Source organism: Pan troglodytes, chromosome 1, assembly GCF_028858775.2.
Source record: "Pan troglodytes isolate AG18354 chromosome 1, NHGRI_mPanTro3-v2.0_pri, whole genome shotgun sequence".
Taxonomy (NCBI): domain Eukaryota; kingdom Metazoa; phylum Chordata; class Mammalia; order Primates; family Hominidae; genus Pan; species Pan troglodytes.
In genome coordinates this window covers 144001670-144023329 of record NC_072398.2, presented here as the reverse complement: position 1 = coordinate 144023329, position 21660 = coordinate 144001670, and the positions used below count along the sequence as shown (strand labels likewise).

At 37.1% G+C, this 21660-nt stretch overlaps 1 protein-coding gene across 3 annotated transcripts in view; it reads left to right on the top strand.

Moving 5' to 3' along the window:
* Positions 1–21149, top strand: part of HS2ST1 (heparan sulfate 2-O-sulfotransferase 1) — a 197809-nt gene extending 176660 nt beyond the window's left edge. Inside the window, exons 4-7 of one of the 3 annotated variants that reach the window (XM_524759.8) lie at positions 3670–3808; positions 8959–9056; positions 14598–14755; positions 15633–21149. In XM_524759.8, the coding sequence (XP_524759.2) occupies positions 3670–3808; positions 8959–9056; positions 14598–14755; positions 15633–15859 (622 nt within the window). In that variant the 3' untranslated portion in view covers positions 15860–21149. Of the gene's footprint in view, positions 1–3669; positions 3809–8958; positions 9057–14597; positions 14756–15629 lie in introns of all 3 variants that reach the window. The other 2 variants (XM_009424641.5, XM_054684694.2) reach the window with 2 other exon arrangements.
* The last annotated feature ends 511 nt before the right edge of the window (positions 21150–21660 follow it).

Genomic DNA, 21660 nt, shown 5'->3' with positions numbered 1-21660 from the left:
TCACTTTTTTGTATACAGGACAGTGGGACCTTGCCACTAGGATTAGAAAGTTTCTATGAAGCTTTAGGGCTGAGAGAGTCCAGAATAACTATGTACAATGTCTCCAGCAAGATTGTTGCCTAAGTAGAGAAGTTAAATTTAGTATGAAGCAGAAAAATTTCAAAACATAATGATTCCCAAAGGCCATTCAGCCCACTTTCAGGTTCATCACCTCCTTTTTTGACTTTTTCCAGCCAGTTGACAAGGTTCCTTACAAATATTCTGAGTGTGCAGTTGATCTTTTAACCATTATTGTTGTTCATTTGCATATTGATACTGTTCACTTGATAGGCTATTGATAGAATGTAATTGTAAAAAAATGAGCCTAGTTTATGTTCTTGCTTTGTCACACTTCGTATGCTGACATGGCAAGAATGAAATTCCTAAAATATCTTTTTACCAACCTGCTGCTCAGATTATATCTTTTCGTTTCTGATTTTCATCTGCAGATTCCTACCAAATATGCTCTTCTTTTCCCAGGAAGATCGTGTTCTAACAGGTCAACAGTAGTTTATTTTCTGCTAGTAGAAATGGGTTTTTATTCTTCTACCTGAGCTTTTTTGAGAAATAGCTGAAATGATTGACCAGAGTTAAAGATGAGGTCTGACCACAGACTTCCTATATAAACTAGCTCCTATAGAAACTAGCTGGTTGGCAAAAGAGTAAAACCAACAAACCTCGTTAGCTCTTGTTTTCTAACTGGCTGAGCTGTGTGGTCCAGTTGCTATTTTTAATCATGCCCATTATCTGTTATAATCCCTTGCCTCCAGCCCTTCGTGTCTATATAACTGTTCCCTAAGTTACATATAATAGTTCATATCCATTTTCAAAATGAGTTCACAGATTATATCTCATTAAAATCATACTTCCTAATAAATGCCACCCAAAGCCATTCCACACATAGATAGTCATTTTCCTGGACAGCAAAAAGAGTTTTGTAAAATGCCATATTCCCTTTTACTGCTGCCTGGTAATTGCTGTCTGCTCCACATGTCAGGGACTAGGGGAAAGGAGGAAACATTGGTAGGAGATGTTCTTCTGCGAGGAGATTATTCTCAAAGGAATGGCTCAGGTTGGAGCAGTGGCTAATAATGGAGAGGATAGAGAGGATTCCCAGGAATCTCAGTCTTAAGAATGGAATCACTAACCCGTTGTCCTATAATCTCTCCTTGTAGTTTCCTATTAAAAACCTCTCAGCTCTGTGAGCTAAGGGAGCAGCAATATATTGCTGTTGCCTCCTTACTTTCTTACTACTCAGTGTACTCTCTGGCAGGAAGGCTTTTGTTAGTGGCTAATTCACAACGGTCTCCTCAACCTAATTCTATTAATATTCAGCACCTGTGTGTTGGGCACAGTGCTGAGCATTAGTGATAAAGCCATGAATAAGAGAGAAATGGTCCCTGCCCCGGTGGAACTTCTACTCTAATACCGAATATGACAGTGCTATGTATTTGCAACAGTATTGTTTCCTTCTTTTAAAAAAAACTGTGAAAGAAAATTTTACTGCACTATTGGTACTATGCCTACCCTCAGGTGACTTATAATGCTGTTGGGGAGAAAGACTTACAGGAGAAACACTAGTAGGATAAGCTAAGAGTTAAGTTGCTTGATAGCTCTTAGGTGCAGGATGTGTCAAATGAAAGCAAGTAGAACTGTATGCTAGAGTCATCAGGAAGAGAGGTCACAAGATTTTGTTGTAGCCCCTCTGTTTATTCCAAAACAGCAGCCAATGACCTTTTAATATGAGATGTGTCATGGTAATTCTCTGTTTAAATCTTTCAGTGGCCTCCCTCCTGACTCTGTATAAAGTAATGCTTGTAACAGTATAGAAGACCCACACAGTCTGCACTCACTCCACCTCACCCCCACCTCTCTTATCTTCCATGGTATTCCCTTTTTGATTCTACAGGCAGCTTGATCTCCTTGCTGTTCCTCAAAACACCTGGCACTTAGCTGCCTCAAGCACCTCTTACTTGGAAATCCCATCTTTCCAGAACACTTTCTCACAGATGTTTGCATGGTACCTTCCTCATTACATAAGACTAGTGATGTCTTCCCAAAAAACACTATTTCGAATTGTATTCTCCCTCACCTCCCTAGCACTCCTTATTCCCTTTCACTGAATTATTTTTCTCCTTTGCACTTTTTACCATCTGTTGTATATGCTTATTTGTTTATTGCCTATCTGTCCCAAGTAGAATGTTAGCTCTAGAAGGACAAGAAATTTAGTCTTTTTGTTCATTGCTGTATTCCTAGTACCTAGAATAGTATTATATCTGGCAATATTGGGTTCATACAAAAAGTATTTTTGAAGGAATTAATGTAGAAAAAGAAAAGAAAAATGAGAGCGGCACTCAAGGAAGACAGAATAAGCAAAGATATATAAAGAGAAATAGAATAAGTATTGATATGGGAGGAGATAAAAGAGGGCAACCTAACTATAACAGATAAATGGTTTCTTGTTTGAGGAGAGTTAAAGAAAAAGTTAGATCAATAAGCTGGTACCTAAGACATAAGGTAAAAGAATCCTAAGACAACCAGCAAAGGAGTTTGGGTTTCATAGCGATAAATCAGTAGAGTTATTTCAGATTCCTAAGAAGAGTGATTTAACAAATGATGTTTAGGAACATCCTTTGAGAATTGGTATGGAAGATAGATTGAAAGGGAGAGAAATTGAATGTTAGAAAACTATATTCTTGCAGTAATCTAAGCAAGCACTGAGAAAAAGGGAAGTGGTAAAGAGAAAGAATGATGAAGACAGGTCACATCTGCGAGAAAGCTTACAAAACAATCAAAATGACTTTGAAATTTTATTAAATGAAGAATAATGGAAAAGTAAGGATCAAGATAGCTGTAACATTTTAAGACTGGGACAAGGGAGTATAATAAAACAGGGAGCCAGTTGTACAGTTCTAGGGTCTGCAAGGGTTGCTAAAGTAAAAGTCTTCAGTGTTCCATCAACTCTTTATCATTCCCTAAGGAAATAATGCTGAAAACCTAGTGTCTTTCACCTCTATCTTGTCTTTAAAATCAGCAACAGAAGGTAGATTGACATGTTCACACTTGTGTTCACTAATGCTGTATCCATTGATGGTGTTCAAAAAACACTATCAAATCTGGCTAGTGTGATGAGCCAGAAGTGAGAAATCATTGCTACATAGTTAATGCAGATTTGAAACTTTCTGTAGCACCAGATGATTTATTCAGGAATGTAATAAAGCAATTTTTAAAATAAGTTTGTTTAAAAATTATAAATATTAAATTCTTTCCTAGTAATATGTGGGTACTAATTTGAGAGGGGATTTTCTACTTGGACTTAAAGTATAATGAAGGCATAGAAATAAAATGTTTTATATAATTCTTGCTGGTAAAGTTTAAAATTATTTTTCATTCATTTTTATCTCCTTTATCTTCAGACATAATTTTTAAATTCATATTTCTTGTTTACTTTATTCTGACATGAATAATCATGAAATAGTTCCCAATCGCCACATATACAAATTATTTAAATTAATTCATGTTCTTTTTTCCTTATAGGACCAGTACTTCAGACTTAAACATATAATTTCAGGGCACTCCTAAACAGATTGAAAATGTTGATTTCACCTTTGAAATTTTGTTGTATTTCAGATTTGGTGTGAAGAAGAAACCAATTTACATTAATGTCATAAGGGATCCTATTGAGAGGCTAGTTTCTTATTATTACTTTCTGAGATTTGGAGATGATTATAGACCAGGGTTACGGAGACGAAAACAAGGAGACAAAAAGGTAATATTTTAGTTTTAAGATTTTTATAAAGATAATTGTTTATGAACTGCAGTGAGCAATGTGCTTTTAAAATTTGTTGTTAATTATAAATTTATTACTTGCTTATTGTGGAAATTTTGAAGAGAACCCAAAATGTAAAGAAACAAAATGAAGACAATTATATAGCTGATATATTGTAATGTACATTTTTTTGTGATTTTTAAAAATATTTCTTTTCCAGGGCGGAATCGTGTTTTCTTTATGGTTCTGTTAACAATTTTCTGTGCGATTATTGTAATTATTCACTAATATGATATATTTTTGTGTATTTTTTGGTTCTCTAAGTATTGATGGCAGTTTATATTTGTGATCATCAGTTTAAGGACACTATTTTGCTGAAGCAGCTATTTTTTTCTGGCAAGAAGAGAATAATGGCTCAACAAAGTTCTTAACAGGCTCAAATTTGGGTTGTCTTCCATTTCATTGCATTTTCTAGAGTATCACCAGAGTTACATTTCTAAGAAATCAAACTGATTTGTCACTTCTCTGGTGGAAAACCTTTACTGGGACTTCATGCTCATGGATTAAGACATAGGAGACACAACTGGACACGATCTCAGACCTAGCTCTCCTGTCTGATTTTCCTTTAGGTACCCAGTGCTTCGGCCACATGAAATGTCACCATCCTCTGAACTTATTGCTTAAGTTATTAATGCTTCATACTTTTTTACACATGTATTATTCCCTATATTGAGAATGCCTTTCCTTTACTCTGGAAAACTCTTTATCCACCTTTAAGATCTAGCTCAAACATGACCACTTCCGTAAAGTCTTTTCTGATGCCTCCAGGCAGTGAGTCATATCTCTTTCAGGGCTCCCAAAGCACTTCATTCAAAGCTCTCTTTTAAGCATTTATTTTGTGATATTTGGATTACCAGTTTACCTATGTCTTTTCCAAAATGTGGTGAATTTCCTGAAGCATATATTTAATTCATCTTCGTTTCCTCAGAATTTAGCATCATACCTAGGTTACCCGTAAGTGCTTAACAAATGGTTGAATGTGTGAATTCTGCACATTTTAAACCTAAACTATTACACAGTAGTGATGCCAGATACTTGGTATGTTAATGATAATTAACATCCAACAGTATTTTTTTCTAAGTTAGTTATACCCTCTGTGTCACATGACGGGGGCAGTAGTTTTTTGTTTTGTTTTCCTTTTTAATGATTTCTAGAAATTGCTGTTTCTTTAGTCTCAAAGCTTTAGGCAGAAGATACTGATCCAAACACAGATAACTAACCAAATCTGTTTTCTTAAATAATGCTATCTCTCAGCATTATTTAATCTTCTAGAAATATTTATTGTGGAGATTCTGCGAAGTTTTATAAAATCTATTAGTATAACTCTTATGACTTACTACTTTAGAATTTATTGATATTTATTTCTAAATTCACTTGTGCGCTTTCTTTTTATTTTTTATTTTAGCCCTACTTACACTAACTCTTGACTCAGTAAATGTTAGTATCTGTCTCCCTCCTTTGACCAAAGTAATATTAGCATCAGTGTTGGAAAGGAAAAGATTGCAGTCATGTAGGCCCCTATATCCATCATTTATCATTGTCAGCCCTGGATAGCATGGTTTTGTGGTTCCTAGCCTGTGTAGTTTGGGGGATTGGGTAATAATAACTAATAATAATTATTAACAGTAATAATAGCTCACATTTACTGTACACCATACCAAGCAGTATTTTAAGTTATTTTATATGTATTTTTTCAGGTAGCTTGCACAACAATTTTATGGGGTGGTTGCTGTTATTGTCCTCATTTTACAGAAAAGGAAACTGGGGGGCACAGAAAGGCTAAGTATTTTGCAGGGTGTCATTCAGCTAGTAAATGGTAGAGCTGGAATTTAAAACCAAGCACTCTAATTCCAGAGCCCATACATCTTACATCCTTTGAAAAGAAGAGAAGAAATGCAACATGTCACTCGACATTTTTCTGTGAAACGTGATCCAAAGTTGCATATTCAATATTCACAAAAAAATCCAGGCAGCATTTTAACATCATCTCCCTTTCATGTTTGAAAGTTTTAGGTAGATAGGCCATCCTGGAGCTTTATCTGTTCTTCACCCTGACTATAATAAGGCCTGGGGTTTTGTTTTGTTTTTTATTTTTTAACTTCATTATAAAATACACATTAATATGCCTGCTTATTTAGATGTAGTGTTGATAACATCAGCAAAATACTATTGCATTGTCTTCTTACGAGGACAGGGCTGTCTGTAAATAATTGATTTATAAAAATAAGAAATTACTTTGTTTTGTGCTAGACAGAATGTACCTTTTCAGTCTTGAGACATATTGGTGATTAGACGTTTTTAGTAATTTGGCTTGTTTCTTGTGATACACATGTTGGTAACCTAATGCTGATACCCTAATGAGTTAAGTGGTGTTTATTGCAAATAACTCCTCAATATCTTTAACTAGCAGGAGTTTTCATTAAACTCATCTGTAAAGTTGATAAGACTGCATACATATAACATTTCTAAAGCTGGACAGGTTTTAGAAAGATACTGGGTGTTAAAGGGTGGCCATGATTATGTTGGAAATACCTTGCAATGGCACTTATTCTAAAAAATGTGTAGATAGCTTTATTTCTATAAAATTCTAGATGATTTGCACCTCAAGTGATATTTTGAGGTGTATTAAACAGTATTCAGTTCAGCACTTATGGCAACTATTATGTTTTAAACTGACGTACTCTAGTAATCTGAACTGCTCCGTGGTTACACTTCAAACACATTTTAGATACATGTGCACCTGCACTAGGATAGCTTTCACTTGATCTTGTAAAGAATGGAAGGCTTTTGATTTGGGAGATTTCAAATTTGCACATTTTAGAACTAGAGTTTTACTTTACTTAACCTTTGCCCAGTACCTGGGAAAATAGGGATATTAAGTAATCCAAAGATGAGCATTGAATAACTATATCAATCAAATCAGTGGTTCTCAAACTTTTTGATATAGGAACTCCTTTTATACTCTTAAAAATTATTAAGGATTGCCCAAAGAGCTTTTGTTTTGTTTTGTTTTGGGTTATATCTATTGATATTTACCAATATCAGTAAATTTGCCATTTACTGAAAAAATTTTAAAATATTAAAACAATAGTAAAGCCATCATGTTAACATAAATTATATTTTAATGCACATAACTATTTCTCCTCCGACAAAAAAATGAAAAGAGTGGCATCGGTTTACATTTTTGCAAATCTTTTTATCATCTGGCTTACTATAGACAACCGATTTTTTTTTTTTTCATTTTCTGCTTTTTTGTTTTGTTTTGTTTTGAACCCTGAGAAGCTAGACAGCTGATTTTCATATTTGCTCCTGAATTCAATTTGTTCAAAATGTTCTTTTGGTTGAATTGAGGAAATCCAGCTTCACACAGATATATAATTGGAAAAGAGAGGATTTTAATAGCTTTTCAAAAAATTGCGGCTATTCTTTAATAAACACTAAAACTTGACAAGTGGTAGTTTCAAAAGTTAGTTGCAATGTAGAATCTGAAACCATAGCAGTGAACTTTTTATACTTTGCTACATTAAAATCTATTGATATGTTTTACACTTTGAATGAATCTTTTAACCAAGCATAATTTTGAAACATCATACATTGGTCATTTGGAACATACTGGTTCACTGAGTTATGTGGACTTTTCAAATGTTAACATATTTTGTTATACAGCGTTAAAAACTCATATTCATTAATATCACCACTAATCTCATCAGAAAAGTCTTTAAGTATTGGGAGACTGGCAAGCTTATGGTGGCAGATACAAGTTTTCCAAAATTTTATTTTTTGCTTGAAAGCTTAATTTTTATCATTGGCCTATCACAGGATTTCTCAACCTCAACATTATTGTTGTTTTGGGCCAGATAATTCTTTGTTGTGGGGGGCTTCTTATACATTGTAGGATGTTTACCAGCATCTCTTACTTCTACCTGGTAGCATCCCCCATACCTCAGCTGTGAGAACGAGAATTGTCTTCAAACATTGCCAAATATCACCTGAGGGTCAGAATAGCTTCCAGCTGAGAACCCGTGGGATATCAACACTGTCAGTTGTTCCTTCAAGTGACAGGCATAATTTATTCATTTTGAGAAAATATCACCAAATGCTCAAATTCAAATAGCTATAGTTTGGGATATGGTAGATGCATGGATATATAAGGTTTTATTTCTTATTTCTTCTTATGAGCTACAAAATCTGGCACAAATGATAATAAAACCACTTTTTAGAAAATGGCCTAGGCTGGCAAATCTAAGACCATCTAGAAAAATTCAGAAATAATATCAAATGCCTCATGAAAATATTTTATTTCCTCTGTCTTCACCTCCACTAGAGCTATGCCTTTAATACCCATGTAAATCCCCAAGGTGCAGTCTTTTCAGTAGTCATTTACAAATATTAATAGTGCAGGTGGTTTATATAGCACTATTCTATATGCTCTGGAGGACACAAATGCTACTGCTTGATCCACAAATGCTACTTCAGGAAGTTTTCACTGTAGTTGGAAAGACAGAACATAACACATAACACATTTAAAAAGCATATGAAACAAGTTATGTAGATAAAGATATAGACAGACAGATCAACCTATCCTAAGATTCTAAACCAGATCCTAAGAGCTACCTGTTACAAGGCAGTATGTGATTTTGTTTTGTTTTGTTTTTGTTTTTGTTTTGAGACAGAGTCTTGCTCTGTCGCCAGGCTGGAGTGCAGTGGCTCGATCTCGGCTCACTGCAGCTTCCACCTCCTGGGTTCAAGCAATTCTCCCGCCTCAGCCTCCTGAGTAGCTGGGACTACAGGCGCGCGCTACCACGCCCAGCTAACTTTTCTATTTTTAGTAGAGACGGGGTTTCACCATGTTAACTAGGATGGTCTCGATCTCTTGACCTCGCGATCCGCCCGCCTCGGCCTCCCAAAGTGCTGAGATTACAGGTGTGAGCCACCATGCCCAACTGTGATTAATTTACATGACTCCAAAAAAATAAGAGTGCCTCATCCCACCTACTCTGGCCCATTTATTTAATAATTTACCACATTAGATATTTGATAGGTGAGACTTGGATTTATGGCTTACCCGTGCTGCTTTGTCTTTGTTCTAGACCTTTGATGAATGTGTAGCAGAAGGTGGCTCAGACTGTGCTCCAGAGAAGCTCTGGCTTCAAATCCCGTTCTTCTGTGGCCATAGCTCCGAATGCTGGTAGGGAGATAAAGTTGGCTCAGATTGATTATCATCCTTATTATCTCTATAATCTGTGTTTCATTTCACAAGGGCTAGATATAGGGAAATCGGTGAAAGACTAGACTGAAAATAACATGTAATTCAGTAATATCTAGTTTTGCAGTTACTTTTAAATGCATTTAAAAGATTCCTCATGTAGAGTGATATCCTAATATCCTTGCATTGTTTTCTGAGATGCTGGTTTTTAATATTTCTTATTTTTGGTGTTATGTTTTGCTGTATTCCAGCAGAGCTCTTAGAGACCGGGGGTGGGGGTGAGGGTCATAAATCTTATTTTGTCCAAAGCTTACTGTTTTAGCTATTCATGTTAAATTAAGAAAAGGCTTAGTGGGTTAAAATTCACCTGGTTTTACTGTCAAACTGATTTTGACTTTAAGAGAAGCCAAGGTTATGGCTGTGGTTTAGTTTGCTAGTAAATATCAAGTGGAAAATAAAGATACTTTAATAAAAACTGTATTTCCTCAGAATGTGTTGAGTTTTCAGTTTTTAAAAATAATTTTACGTATTTATTTGTTCTATTCAATCATTTTAATAGGAAAAGTAGGAGAAAAAAGGAACATATTCAAAGTTTCTTCCATAAACCATAATGAGAAATACAAGGAATGTCTTCATTATTTGAGATAATATTATTAGATTGCTGTGGAGTTTAAGGTCCTACTCATTAGATTACATCAAAGCCTCATAATAGTATAAGAATTGGAAGCCTATAAAGAATGCCTTCTCAATTTTTAACCATTGCTTTAGAACAGGGATTGGCAAACTACAGGTTGTATCCTGCAGACCCAATTTGGCCTTTCACCTGTTTTATTTTTTATTTTTTTGAGACAGAATCTCACTCTATCACCCAAGCTGGAGTGCAGGGGCACAATCTTGGCTCACTGCAACCTCCGCCTTCTGGGTTCACAATTCTTCTGTCTCAGCCTCCTGAATAGCTGGGACTACAGGTGCCTGCACTACCCTGGCTAATTTTTGTATTTTTAGTAGAGATGGGGTTTCACCATGTTGGCCAGGCTGGTCTCGAACTCCTGACCTCAAGGGATCCACCTGCCTCGGCCTCCCAAAGTGCTGGGATTACAGGCATGAGCCACCGTGCCCAGCTGTGTCACCTGTTTTATAAATAAAGTTTTATTGAAACACAGCCACATACATTTTTTACTTATTGCTTGTGGCTGTTTTCACACTGCAGCAGCAGAGTTGAGTAATTGTAACCTAAACCATGTGTATTAGCTGTTCTTGCATTACTATAAAGTACTACCTGAGACTGGGTAATTTATAAAGAAAAGAGGTTTAATTGGCTCACTGTTCTGCAGGATGTACAAGCATGGCACCAACAAGGGCCTCAGGAAGCTTACACTCGTGGCAGAAGGTGACGCAGGAACAGGCATATCACATGGTGGGAGCAAGAAAGTGGGCAATAGGGGTGGGGGTATGGTTCCCAGACTTTCAAACAACCAGATCTTACGTGAACTGAGCGAGAGCTCAGTTATCACCAAGGGGATGGCACTAAACTGTTCATGACAGATCTGCTCCCATGAGCCAATCACCTCCCACGAGCCAATCACCTCCCACCAGGCCCTACCTCCGGCATTGGGAATCACATTTCAACATGAGATTTGGAGGGAACAAACATCCAAACCATATTATTCTGCCCCTGGCTCACCAAATCTCATGTCTTTCTTATATTTCAAAATATATTCATCCCTTCACAGTAGTCCCAAAGTCTTATTCCAGCATTAACTCAAAAGTCCCAAGTCCAAAATCTCATCTGGAGATGAGTTCCTTCTACCTATGAGCCTGTGAGATAAAAAACAAGTTATTTATTCCCAGTAACAATGGTGGTATAGGCATTGGATAAACATTTCCCTTCCAAAAGGGAGAAATTGGCCAAAAGAAAGGCGCAGTAGGCCCCACACAAGTCTGAAACCCAGCAGGGCAGTCATTAAATCTTAAAGCTCCAACATAATCCTTGACTTCATCTCCTGCATCCTGGTGCAAGGGTTGGGCTCCCAAGGCCTTGAGCAGCCCTGCCCCCATGGCTTTGCAGGGTACAGCCCACATGGCTGCTCTCATGGGTTGGAATTGAGTGTACCTGCAGTTTTTCCAGGCAAAGCGTGCAAGCCGATGGTGAGCCAACCATTCTGGGGTCTGGAGGGCATAATCACCTTCCCACAGCTCCACTAGGCAGTTCCCTGTTTGGGTCTTTGTGTGGGGTGAGGGCTGCAGTGCAACCCACTTCTGAAATCTAGGTGGAACCTGCGATCTAGGTGCAATCTAGGTGGAATGCAAGCTCCTTCATGCTTGCATTCTGAGCATCTGCAGACTTAACACCACCTGGAAACCACCAATGTTTACAGTTTATGCTCCCCCAGAGTGGTGGCCCAAGCTATACCTGGACTCCTTTGAGCCGAGGCTGGAACTGGAGTGGCCGGGATGTGGGGAGCAATGTCCCAAGGCTTCTCAGGGCAGCAGGACCCTGGGCCTGCCCCCTTAGATCATTCTTCCCCCCAAAGGCTTCTGGGCCTGTGATGGGAGGGGCAGCCTGGAAGATCTCTGAAATGCCTTTGAGGCCTTTTTCCCGTTGTCTTGGATATTAGCAGTTGGCTCCCTTTTAGTCATGCTAACCTCCTTAATAAGTGATTGCTCCACAGTGTTATTAAATTCCTTCCCTATTCCCTGCCCTATTCCCTGGAAAATAGGCTTTCCAGTGGGAGTGGTTGCTCATGCCTGTAATTCCAGCACTTTGGAAGACCAAAGTGGGAGGATCACTTGAGCCCAGAAATTTGAGACTAGCCTGGGCAACCTCATCTCTACAAAACATAAAGTTAGCCAGGTGTGGTGGCATATGCCCATAGTCCCAGCTACTTGGGAGGCTAAGGTAGGAAGAACACGTGAGTCCGGGAGGTTAAGGCTGCAGTGAGCCAAGATCCAGCCTGGGTAACAGAGCAAGACCCTGTCTTTAAAACAAAAAACAACAAAAAGAGGGGGCTTTCCTTCTCTACCACATGGCCAGGCTGTGAATTTTCCAAATGTTTATGCTCTGCCTCCCTTTAAAATGTAAGTTCCAACTTTAAGTCATTCCTTTGCTCTTGCATTTGATTGTAGCCTCTTAGACACAGCCAGGCCACATCTTAAATGCTTTGCTGCTTAGAAATTTATTCTGCCAGATGTCCTAAGTCATCACTTTTGTGTGTGTGTGTGTGTTTTTTTGTTTTTTTGTTTTTTTTTTTTTGAGGCAGTCTCACTCTGTCAGCCAGGCTGGAGTGCAGTGGCACGATCTCGGTTCATTGCAACCTCCGCCTCCTGGGCTCAAGCAATTCTCCTGCCTCAGCCTCCTGAGTAGCTGGGATTACAGGCGTGTGCCACCATGCCCAGCTAATTTTTGTATTTTTAGTAAAGATGGGGTTTCACTATGTTGGCCAGGCTGGTCTCGAACTCCAGACCTCAGGTAATCCGCCTGTCTCGGCCTCCCAAAGTGCTGGGATTACAGGTGTGAGCCACCGCATCTGACCAGTCATCACTCTTTAAGTTCAAACTTCCATAGATCTCTAGAACTTGGACACCACATAGCCAAGTTCTTTGCTAAGGCATAACACAGGTGACCTTTACTCCAGTTCTCAGTAACTTCTTCATTTCCCTCTGAGACCTCATCAGCCTGGACTTCTGTCCATATTTCTGTCAGCATTTTTGTCACAATCATTAAACCAGTCTCGACTTAAGAAATTTCAAAGTTTCCCTCTTCTTCCTGTCTTCTTCTGAGCGCTTCAAATTCTTCCAACCTCTGCCCATTACCCAGTTCCAAAGCCACTTTCCCATTTTCAGGTATCTTTATAGCAATACCGAACTCCTTAGTACCAATTTTCTCTATTAGGCCATTCTTACATTACTGTGAAGGAATACCTGAGATGGTAATTTATAATGAAAAAAGGTTTACTTGGCTCATGGTTCTGCAGGCTGTGCAAGCATGGCACCAACATCTGTTTGGCTTATGATGCAGGCCTCAGGAAGCTTACAATCATGGCAGAAAGTGAAGTGGGAGCAGGCACATCATATGGCAGGAGTGGGAGAAAGAGAGTGAAGGGGGAGGTCCCAGTCGTTGTTTATTATTATTATTATTATTATTATTATTATTATTATTTTTTGAGACAAAGTTTTGCTCTTGTCGCCCAGGCTGGAGTGCAATGGTGTGATCTTGGCTCACCGCAAACCTCCACCTCCCGGGTTCAAGCAATTCTCCTGCCTCAGCCTCCTGAGTAGCTGGGAGTATAGGCATGCACCACCATGCCCAGCTAATTTTGTATTTTTAGTAGAGATGGGGTTTCTCCATGTTGGTCGGGCTGGTCTTGAACTCCCAACCTGAGGTGACCCGCCCACCTTGGCCTCCCAAAGTGCTGGGATTACAGGTGTGAGCCACCACACCAGGCCCCCAGTCTTTTAAATAACTAGATCTCTAATGAACTAACTGAGCCAAGAACTCAGTTATCACCAAGGGGATGGTGCTAAACCATTCACAAGGGACCTGCTCCCATGATCCAGTTACCTCCCACCAAGCCCAGCCTCCAACACTGGGAATCACATTTCAGAATGAGAGTTAGAGGGAACAAATATCCAAACCATATCACTATGTAGTCTGCAAAACCTAAAATATTTATCCTCTGGCCTTTTATATAAAAAGTTTGCCAATCCCTGCCTTAGAACAATAAAGACTATTGCTCTATTGGGCATTTTTGAGGAGAAGTTAATTGTATTTCTTTAGTATGTTTCATAGATTCACAGAACTGGGAGGGTTCTTAGAAACCAATTAATCACTGTTCCCCTCCCCCTCTTTGTTTTTTTTAATAGTTTGAGAAAACAAAATTGAGAAAGGTGAAGCCACCAGCTCAAGATCATACTGCTACTTAAATGCAGAGCTAGAATTTGGATTAAGGAATATTCGTGCTAAAAAGAACCCAAAAGTATAGTTTATTTTGGATCAAATCTCTGTTAATAGCATTAGCTGACAATGTAAATTAAAATAAAAATAAAAGATTCTTAGCAGAGCCATTATCTATTTTCTGTTCCTCAGAAATTTCAGAAAACACAGCTCACAAAAACCCGAAACTCACACAATAAGCAGTAAACACAGATTGTTTACACTTTGCTAGAGAGCTCTTAACAGAATTTAGAGTAGTTTAAAAAAGTTAAAACACACATTAAATCATATGGGAGGGGTATATGTTTCTTATATCCATATACATTTTTAAAGTGCCCTTAAACTAAATTGCTCATGTTAAGAGTCCTCTGGTAAACTCTGAATTAGCACTCATAGTTGAGCAGAAACTGTAAATGGAAGCAAATGAAATTGGAAACAGGTGTGCCTCCCACAGGATGGTAATAAAAAGGCATTGAGGCTTTGGATATACATGTGTTTATCTATTTTCTCTGTAATATATGGTGTCAAAGGCACCAGAAACACTCAGCAGATTTCACAACCAGGTTTTAATTCCTTTTCTTTGGTTTCAGGAATGTGGGAAGCAGGTGGGCTATGGATCAAGCCAAGTATAACCTAATTAATGAATATTTTCTGGTGGGAGTTACTGAAGAACTTGAAGATTTTATCATGTTATTGGAGGCAGCATTGCCCCGGTTTTTCAGGGGTGCTACTGAACTCTATCGCACAGGTATATAAAGGAAGGGTTTCTTTTTAAAGCTTTCTTTGGTTTGGTTTTTTGGTTTGCAACTTATAAATATGTGATTTGAAGTTTCTTCAGTGAAACACAACAGATAGCTCCAGAAAGGCAGGTATCTTGTCGGTTTCTGCTCACTATTTTCAATTGAGTAACTGTGAATTAGGTGAAAATTAGAAGGCACTGTAGAAATAGTGGAATGATACAAAGTACAGAACCAGCCATAGAAATGTATAGTATTCAGTAATGCCAGATATCAAACATTAGGCCTGTGTATAAGTCCTGCCTACTACCATTTTGAAGTAGAGGTGTGATAGGGGAACTGAAGTATGCCTAAGCCATGTTTTAGCAGCCTCAGCCGTATCATGTGTCTGAAAGTGATAAGCTAATTGTGTTTTTGTTTTGTTTCGTTTTTTGCTGTTGCTTGATAAGATGCAGTCATAGGAACTCTTTTCCTTGAGGATGCATATGCCCTAGCTTCTAACACATAATGTTAGAGAATACAGATTATGAGAAAATAGAATACAGTTTGACAATAGATATTTTATCAAAAATAAACTAGTCTCAGAGCACCAAGCACTTGAGAATATAGTGTGTGAGGTGACAGCCTACACTTTACTGTGTGCCAATCCTTACATTGACTATTTGACATTTCATTAAGTCTTTACTAGGTTAAGGATTAACATTCTAAAGGACTGAATCGTGGCTCTAGTTTGATCAAGGCTCCGTTTTTACCTGAATTATATAAGACAATTATGTTACCTGTTCTTAATGTGTCATATTAACCACCTCTTCAAATAAAGAGGCATTGATCTTTTGTGTGTTCTCCAAGAATTATTTACCTTTCCTTTTTTTCCCCCTTTGTAAGTAGGAAAGAAATCTCATCTTAGGAAAACCACAGAGAAGAAACTCCCCACTAAACAAACCATTGCAAAACTACAGCAATCTGATATTTGGAAAATGGAGAATGAGTTCTATGAATTTGCACTAGAGCAGTTCCAATTCATCAGAGCCCATGCCGTTCGAGAAAAAGATGGAGACCTCTACATCCTCGCACAAAACTTTTTCTATGAAAAGATTTACCCTAAGTCGAACTGAGTATAAGGTGTGACTATTGGATTCTTGAACTAAAATTTGACCCTGTCTTCACCTTTGTTCTCAGCTCCACAGTCTGGATTGCTGACAGTAGGTGTATATGACAATTTGTATGGAGCCAAATTAGGAAAGAGACAGTAACGTCAAGGAAGTAGATACTGGCTGGCATTGTCAGTGTTCTAAGTTTCAGGCATTTTTATTTTTCCTGGCTATAAATGTTGGTGAAAGTTATAACCTCCTGCCTGGGAGAAAATATACATCACCTAAAATGAACTTATGGCAGGTCTAATCAAAAGGCTAAATACAATTTCAGAAAAGGTTCTGATACTCTTGTTTTTGATAAAGCGTTTTTTCAACTAACCATGAATGAAGATGAGTCCATTTGCCTCTTCTGCCTTCACTGAGGGTTTGGGTTATACACCTCTACTGAATTGTGTTAATAACTGTTTGGCAGTGTGTACTTTGTTTTCGTGAGTCATGTCTCATGAAATTTATTGGAATGTTTAATCATATTTGCTAAGAAATGTTTCTGCTGTAGTTGGATTTGCCCATATTTATGTAGGTGGTTTTAATTTTTTAAATGGTGATTAGTGTTAAAAATCAATTTAAATCATGACTAATAATGGTAAAAAGATAAAGCATCAAAGCAGTATTTCTCATTCCTGCCTCCTCAATATCTAATATTGGGAAGATACTTCAAAGAATATTGAGATTGTCTGAAGTTTTAGTTAAGATTTTCACACATTAATATCAAAAAAGTAAGTTTAGTATTTGTTTCTCCATGGGTTATTTGTAAAGCTGTAAACTGAGATATCGGTGACTCCGTATTATGACTCCATTAGTGAGCTGTGGTGTGGGTAGGATTTTCCTACTTCTTCTGTACTTTTACCTGTAGACTATTTTTACTAAGGTGCTTTATAATGTGTTTTAAAGCATTGCATTTACAAAAAAAGGAAAATGCTGTAAATATTGCATATTTTATGTATTTGGACCAAAAGATTACAAGTAATTAGACAAAAGTGGTTTTGCACCAATTTTATGTCAAGTAAAACCATCAGACCTACTGTTCTTGTATTTCTCATTTAACTTTACTGTTAAGACATCACTGAAATGAACTTCAGTAAGCTTTCAATTTTGATACACAGTTCATTATTCATAACTTGAGGCAGTAATTACAGTGGAATGAGTACTGGACAAGGAGTCAAAAAACTTGATTTCAGGTCCTAGCTCTACCACTTACAGCTGTGTGATCTTGGGCAAGTCACTTAACCTCTCTTTGCCTCAATTTCCTCATCTTGAAATGAGGATAATAATACCTGCTGTACCTACCTCACAGGGCTGTTGTGAGGATTAAATGAGATGGCATGTGAAAGCACTTTGAAAATTGTAAAGCGCTATATAAATGTAAGGTATTATAGAAACATCTTTAACATATAGTTTCATACCATTCATTTTTTAACAAAGAAAGGGAAAAGTCTGCTTGTAAGCTGGTTGAAAAAGTTAATCTTGATATAAATTTGTGTTTGATAAATATCCTCTCAGTGTTTTATCTTCCATTTTTCAACAACTATTGAAATATGAAATGCCTGTGAACTCTTAAAGCTTCATGAGCAGCTGCTTGAGTTCAGGAAGTTCACTGTTAGAAATAGGCTTTGTTAGCTGACTAGGGTCAGGGAAACTTTGCTCTTCAAATTTGAAAGCTGTTTCTGTTTTTATTTTACATTACTATTCAGAAATGGTAGCTATTCTATACCTATGGTTTAAGTAAATATTGCTGAATAAGGCTTCACCATACTGTAAGCATTTTAGGTAGATTGCCTTAAAGGTTATGGGAGGGCATGAGGGAACACTTCTTATGAGAAAACATTTATAAACAAAAGAAACATTTATAAACTAAAGAAAAACTAAAAGAATGACAGAACAATCATCTTAGCACCCTTTCCTCACAATAATATAAAAATATTAAAAGAACATTGGCAGGCTTTTTTTAAATTTGGCTTTTTTCTTTCCTTTTTTCAAATTGACTTCTATAGGTGTTTCCTGAAAGTGTATACAAATTATTTCCTCGCCCAAAATAAAGCACCACTTCAAGGTGTGGTTTGACATTACCTGCTAATGAACAAACCCCAGTATGCAAGTTATTCTTGCACCACATGCTCATATCTTCTTGAGGTGCACTAACTCTTTTAGGTAACTAGAGCAGTACTTGGTGAACTAGATCAGGAGGTCAGTAAACTTTCTGTGGAAGGGCCAGAGAGTAAATATTTTAGGCTCTGCAGCCCATACGGTCTCTGTCACAGCTAGTCAACCCTGCCATTGTACCACAAAAGCAGCAATAGACATTATGTAAACAAATGAGCACAGTTATGTTCCAATAAAACTTTATTTACAAAAACAGATGACATCCCAGATGCAGACCATGGGCAACCAACCATTGCACTGGCTAAATCATTATTTATGGAGAAATCATCTTTGTGTCTGTACTCTAGATGCCTAAAAGAGTTTATATACTTCTAAAAGCTCCTAACTTATATTCAAAGAATTGCTTTCTGATTCGTGTAGTCTCTCCCACAGATTCATAAACTTTTATGACTTATATTTTTTCCAGGTGGGCATGGTTTATTTCCCAGTTTAACAGTTCAGAATAGGGGCATTTATTTTATCATATTTTAGGGTGGGTTAGGAGTATCCTTTCTGGAGACTGAGAAAGGGGTGTATTTAATTCCATCAGGTCCAGTACAGTACTAGGAGTCATAATACTTTATAATCAATTAAATAAATAGAACCACTGAGACAATAATGTATTTTTTTAAAGTGGCAAATGTGGTTTTCTTTTTTCAGCCTTTGCGCTTTTTCAGTATTTTGACCATAGGGAGATAATTTTTTTATAATACAAAAGTAAATTAACCACTTGGAATTTTAAAGATAATGTTATGTGTGTATGTGAAATATATATACATATATATATATATGTTTATTTCCTAAAAGAAGAAAAGATACCTTTCTGTTCAACTTGTATCAACTCCTGTTTTCTAATTGCTGTGAAATGGCAACTGTTGATAAATTATTGTGATTGTTTTAAAATCTAATGGGAAGTAAAATATATTTTGATTTTACCCAGCTTAATCTGTAAAGTAGCACTTAAATATATCTGAGAGCAACACTTAAGATATTGCATGGGGATTACTTTCCTATCATCCATATGCATTTGTGCAACTTCAAATATATTGGGTGCTTCTGAATTCCTGATGATTGGATTTAAGCTATTGAAAATTGGATAATTTAAACTTAATGATTTTTATAATTTTCTGATCTTAAAATTTGGTTAATGCCTATAATCTGTTGCTTTTTCTCAATATGTGTCCTATTGGAAATTCCTCAAATCGTTGGTGCCATCAGTGATTTACAAAGAATATTTTGATATTGCAGATGACTTGCTTACTGTATTTGCATTGTTAGAAAACAGTTTGTAGACAATGATTCTTTTTTAATAAAATCAAATAATTCTAAAAGCGCTAGAGAATTTAACTAAAAGCTGGTTCCCAAATGCATAGCTGGCATTTTAATTTAAATTCAAATCTACATAGAGAACATCTGTGTAAATCATCTAACTGGATTTTCCCATTGGTCATTCCCAAACACACCTATGGTCCTAGAATCCTTAAGAGAAGCACCCTGTAACCTTTTATGTGGTTTGCCTTTAAGAGGCCCAGGTGCTTCTCCTTTATGATTTGAGTTGGCCTCTTCATAAATTAGTGCTGTTTACTTTCAGAGGAAGCAGAGAAGTTGCTGTTAGTTTTTGCATCCGTTTACCCTATGCAAAGTTGCTGTATGATGCCAACTAAACTGCTCTTTAGGCAGCCTTCTGAGGAGAAAAGCAACCCTGTTTCAAATCCACTGCCAATTCAGCTCCTCTGGAGTGGAGCTTTCTGATTTCTTGGAGCAGGAATTTTAGAGATTGAAATGAATGATCATTTAGTCAGATTTATCCTGTAATTTCATGCAGCTTTGTGGCCTTTGCAGTACTATTTATAAAATGGACCCTGATGGTGATGAACTCTTTAGAACGCATTACTGTTAAGCCTGTGTTGAGACATTGATGCTATCTCATTTTTTAGACAGTTTTTGTAGCTTTCTATTGAGAGTCAGGTATGTGAGCATCTCTGAAGCAGTGTTGAATGTAATTTTCGGAAACATGGATTGTGTATTTTGACTTTTATTTTATAAATACACAGCTCAACAGTGCCTTTTTTTTTCCTCACAGTCCTGTTGGAAGATGCTCACTACTTTCTCTCTTCTCTCTCCCTGCCCTCCCCCACTCCATTCAGTTGATTCATTTATGCAAATTCTGTTTCCAACTTGAAACCATTTTGTCACATCTGTTGGAGAGATAATCACTCCTTTTCCTTAACATTCTGCCAGCTTTCTGATGTTGAAGTGTTTCAGTTGACTACCTGATGCAAAAGCTATAAAATAAACAGTGGGAAGGGGAAAAATTGGTGTCCTGTTTTAATATTTTCTTTTGTAGCCTTGACACTGATGGACATTTTCCAAGCTGACTCAGTGTTCAGTGTCAACTTAACTCTCAGATAGTGTTGCCATCAAGAAAGCATGCAACATCATTGGTTTCTAATGATTTTATGGCTTGTGACAATATTTTATCTGGACTGACATGCCTCTACTGCTTTTGCTTTGTACTTCATTGCTGGTAATAAAATTTCAGATGGAAAACTTACAAAATATATACTTAATTAGAAGAAAAAAATAGAGAAAGGGCTATTAGAATAAAAAAATTTGAAAGTAACTTAATCTAACATTTATGGCACAGTTTGGACATATCCATAATTTTTTTTGGGAACACACGTTTCTGATTTTTTTTTTTACCCTTAAAGAAGAAAGTCTCAATTCCATTGATTTTCAATTCTTAGCCACTGGCTCATTGCTTTGAGCAATGCTTGATTGATTCTATTTATATTATATGATATTGGGTTGATAAAATACCAGTTCAATGATGAGTTTTTTTTAACAGAATTTGGTTTGTACTTGCAGTGGCTGAACAAAGAGCATGGCTTGAGAATCAAAGGGATCTGCATTTAGCAATGTGATGTCAGTAAATGGACATAACAGGATTGTTGTAAAGGTTGGGCATGATGTATGCAAAGTACTGGCCAGGGTAGACTAATAACTGATGGCATTTATATGCTGTGCTGGAATATTGTTACCAAGCTGATGTGCCGTTCTCACCCTGCAGAATACTGGTTTTGTCATTTCATAAATGATATTTTTATAAATATTTTTGAATGACTGTACTTTTTACTGATTATCTTAATACCGCCTCACTTATGTACCTGTAGCATAAATATTCCTGGTTCTGATTCTTGCTGTTCTTTCCACATACAAATCACTCATTTGTACAGATTAAAGGGGGGAAACGCTGACTGTTCTAAAGAAGATAGGACTTGCTTATTCCAGAAATGACTGAGTTCATATCTTAGTATATTTGAACAGTAAGGACTGCTAAATAGTACACACATAAAATTCAGGATCACAGGAGTGAAATGATTTGCACTCTTTGAACAGAAAGGACAGCAGCAGTGTAAGGAATAGGCTCTCAAGCTAAAAACTGAGAACATGAAAACCTCTGAGGACCTGACTGCAGTTGTCAAGAAAAGTAGAGATAAGGTTGGGGAGAAGCAGACAGATCTCAGAGCCAGAAACGCCAACATTTGGTGACAGGTGGGATATAATCAATAAATGGGGAATGAAGGCATTAACTTGGGTTTGTAACACAATGCATCTGTGCA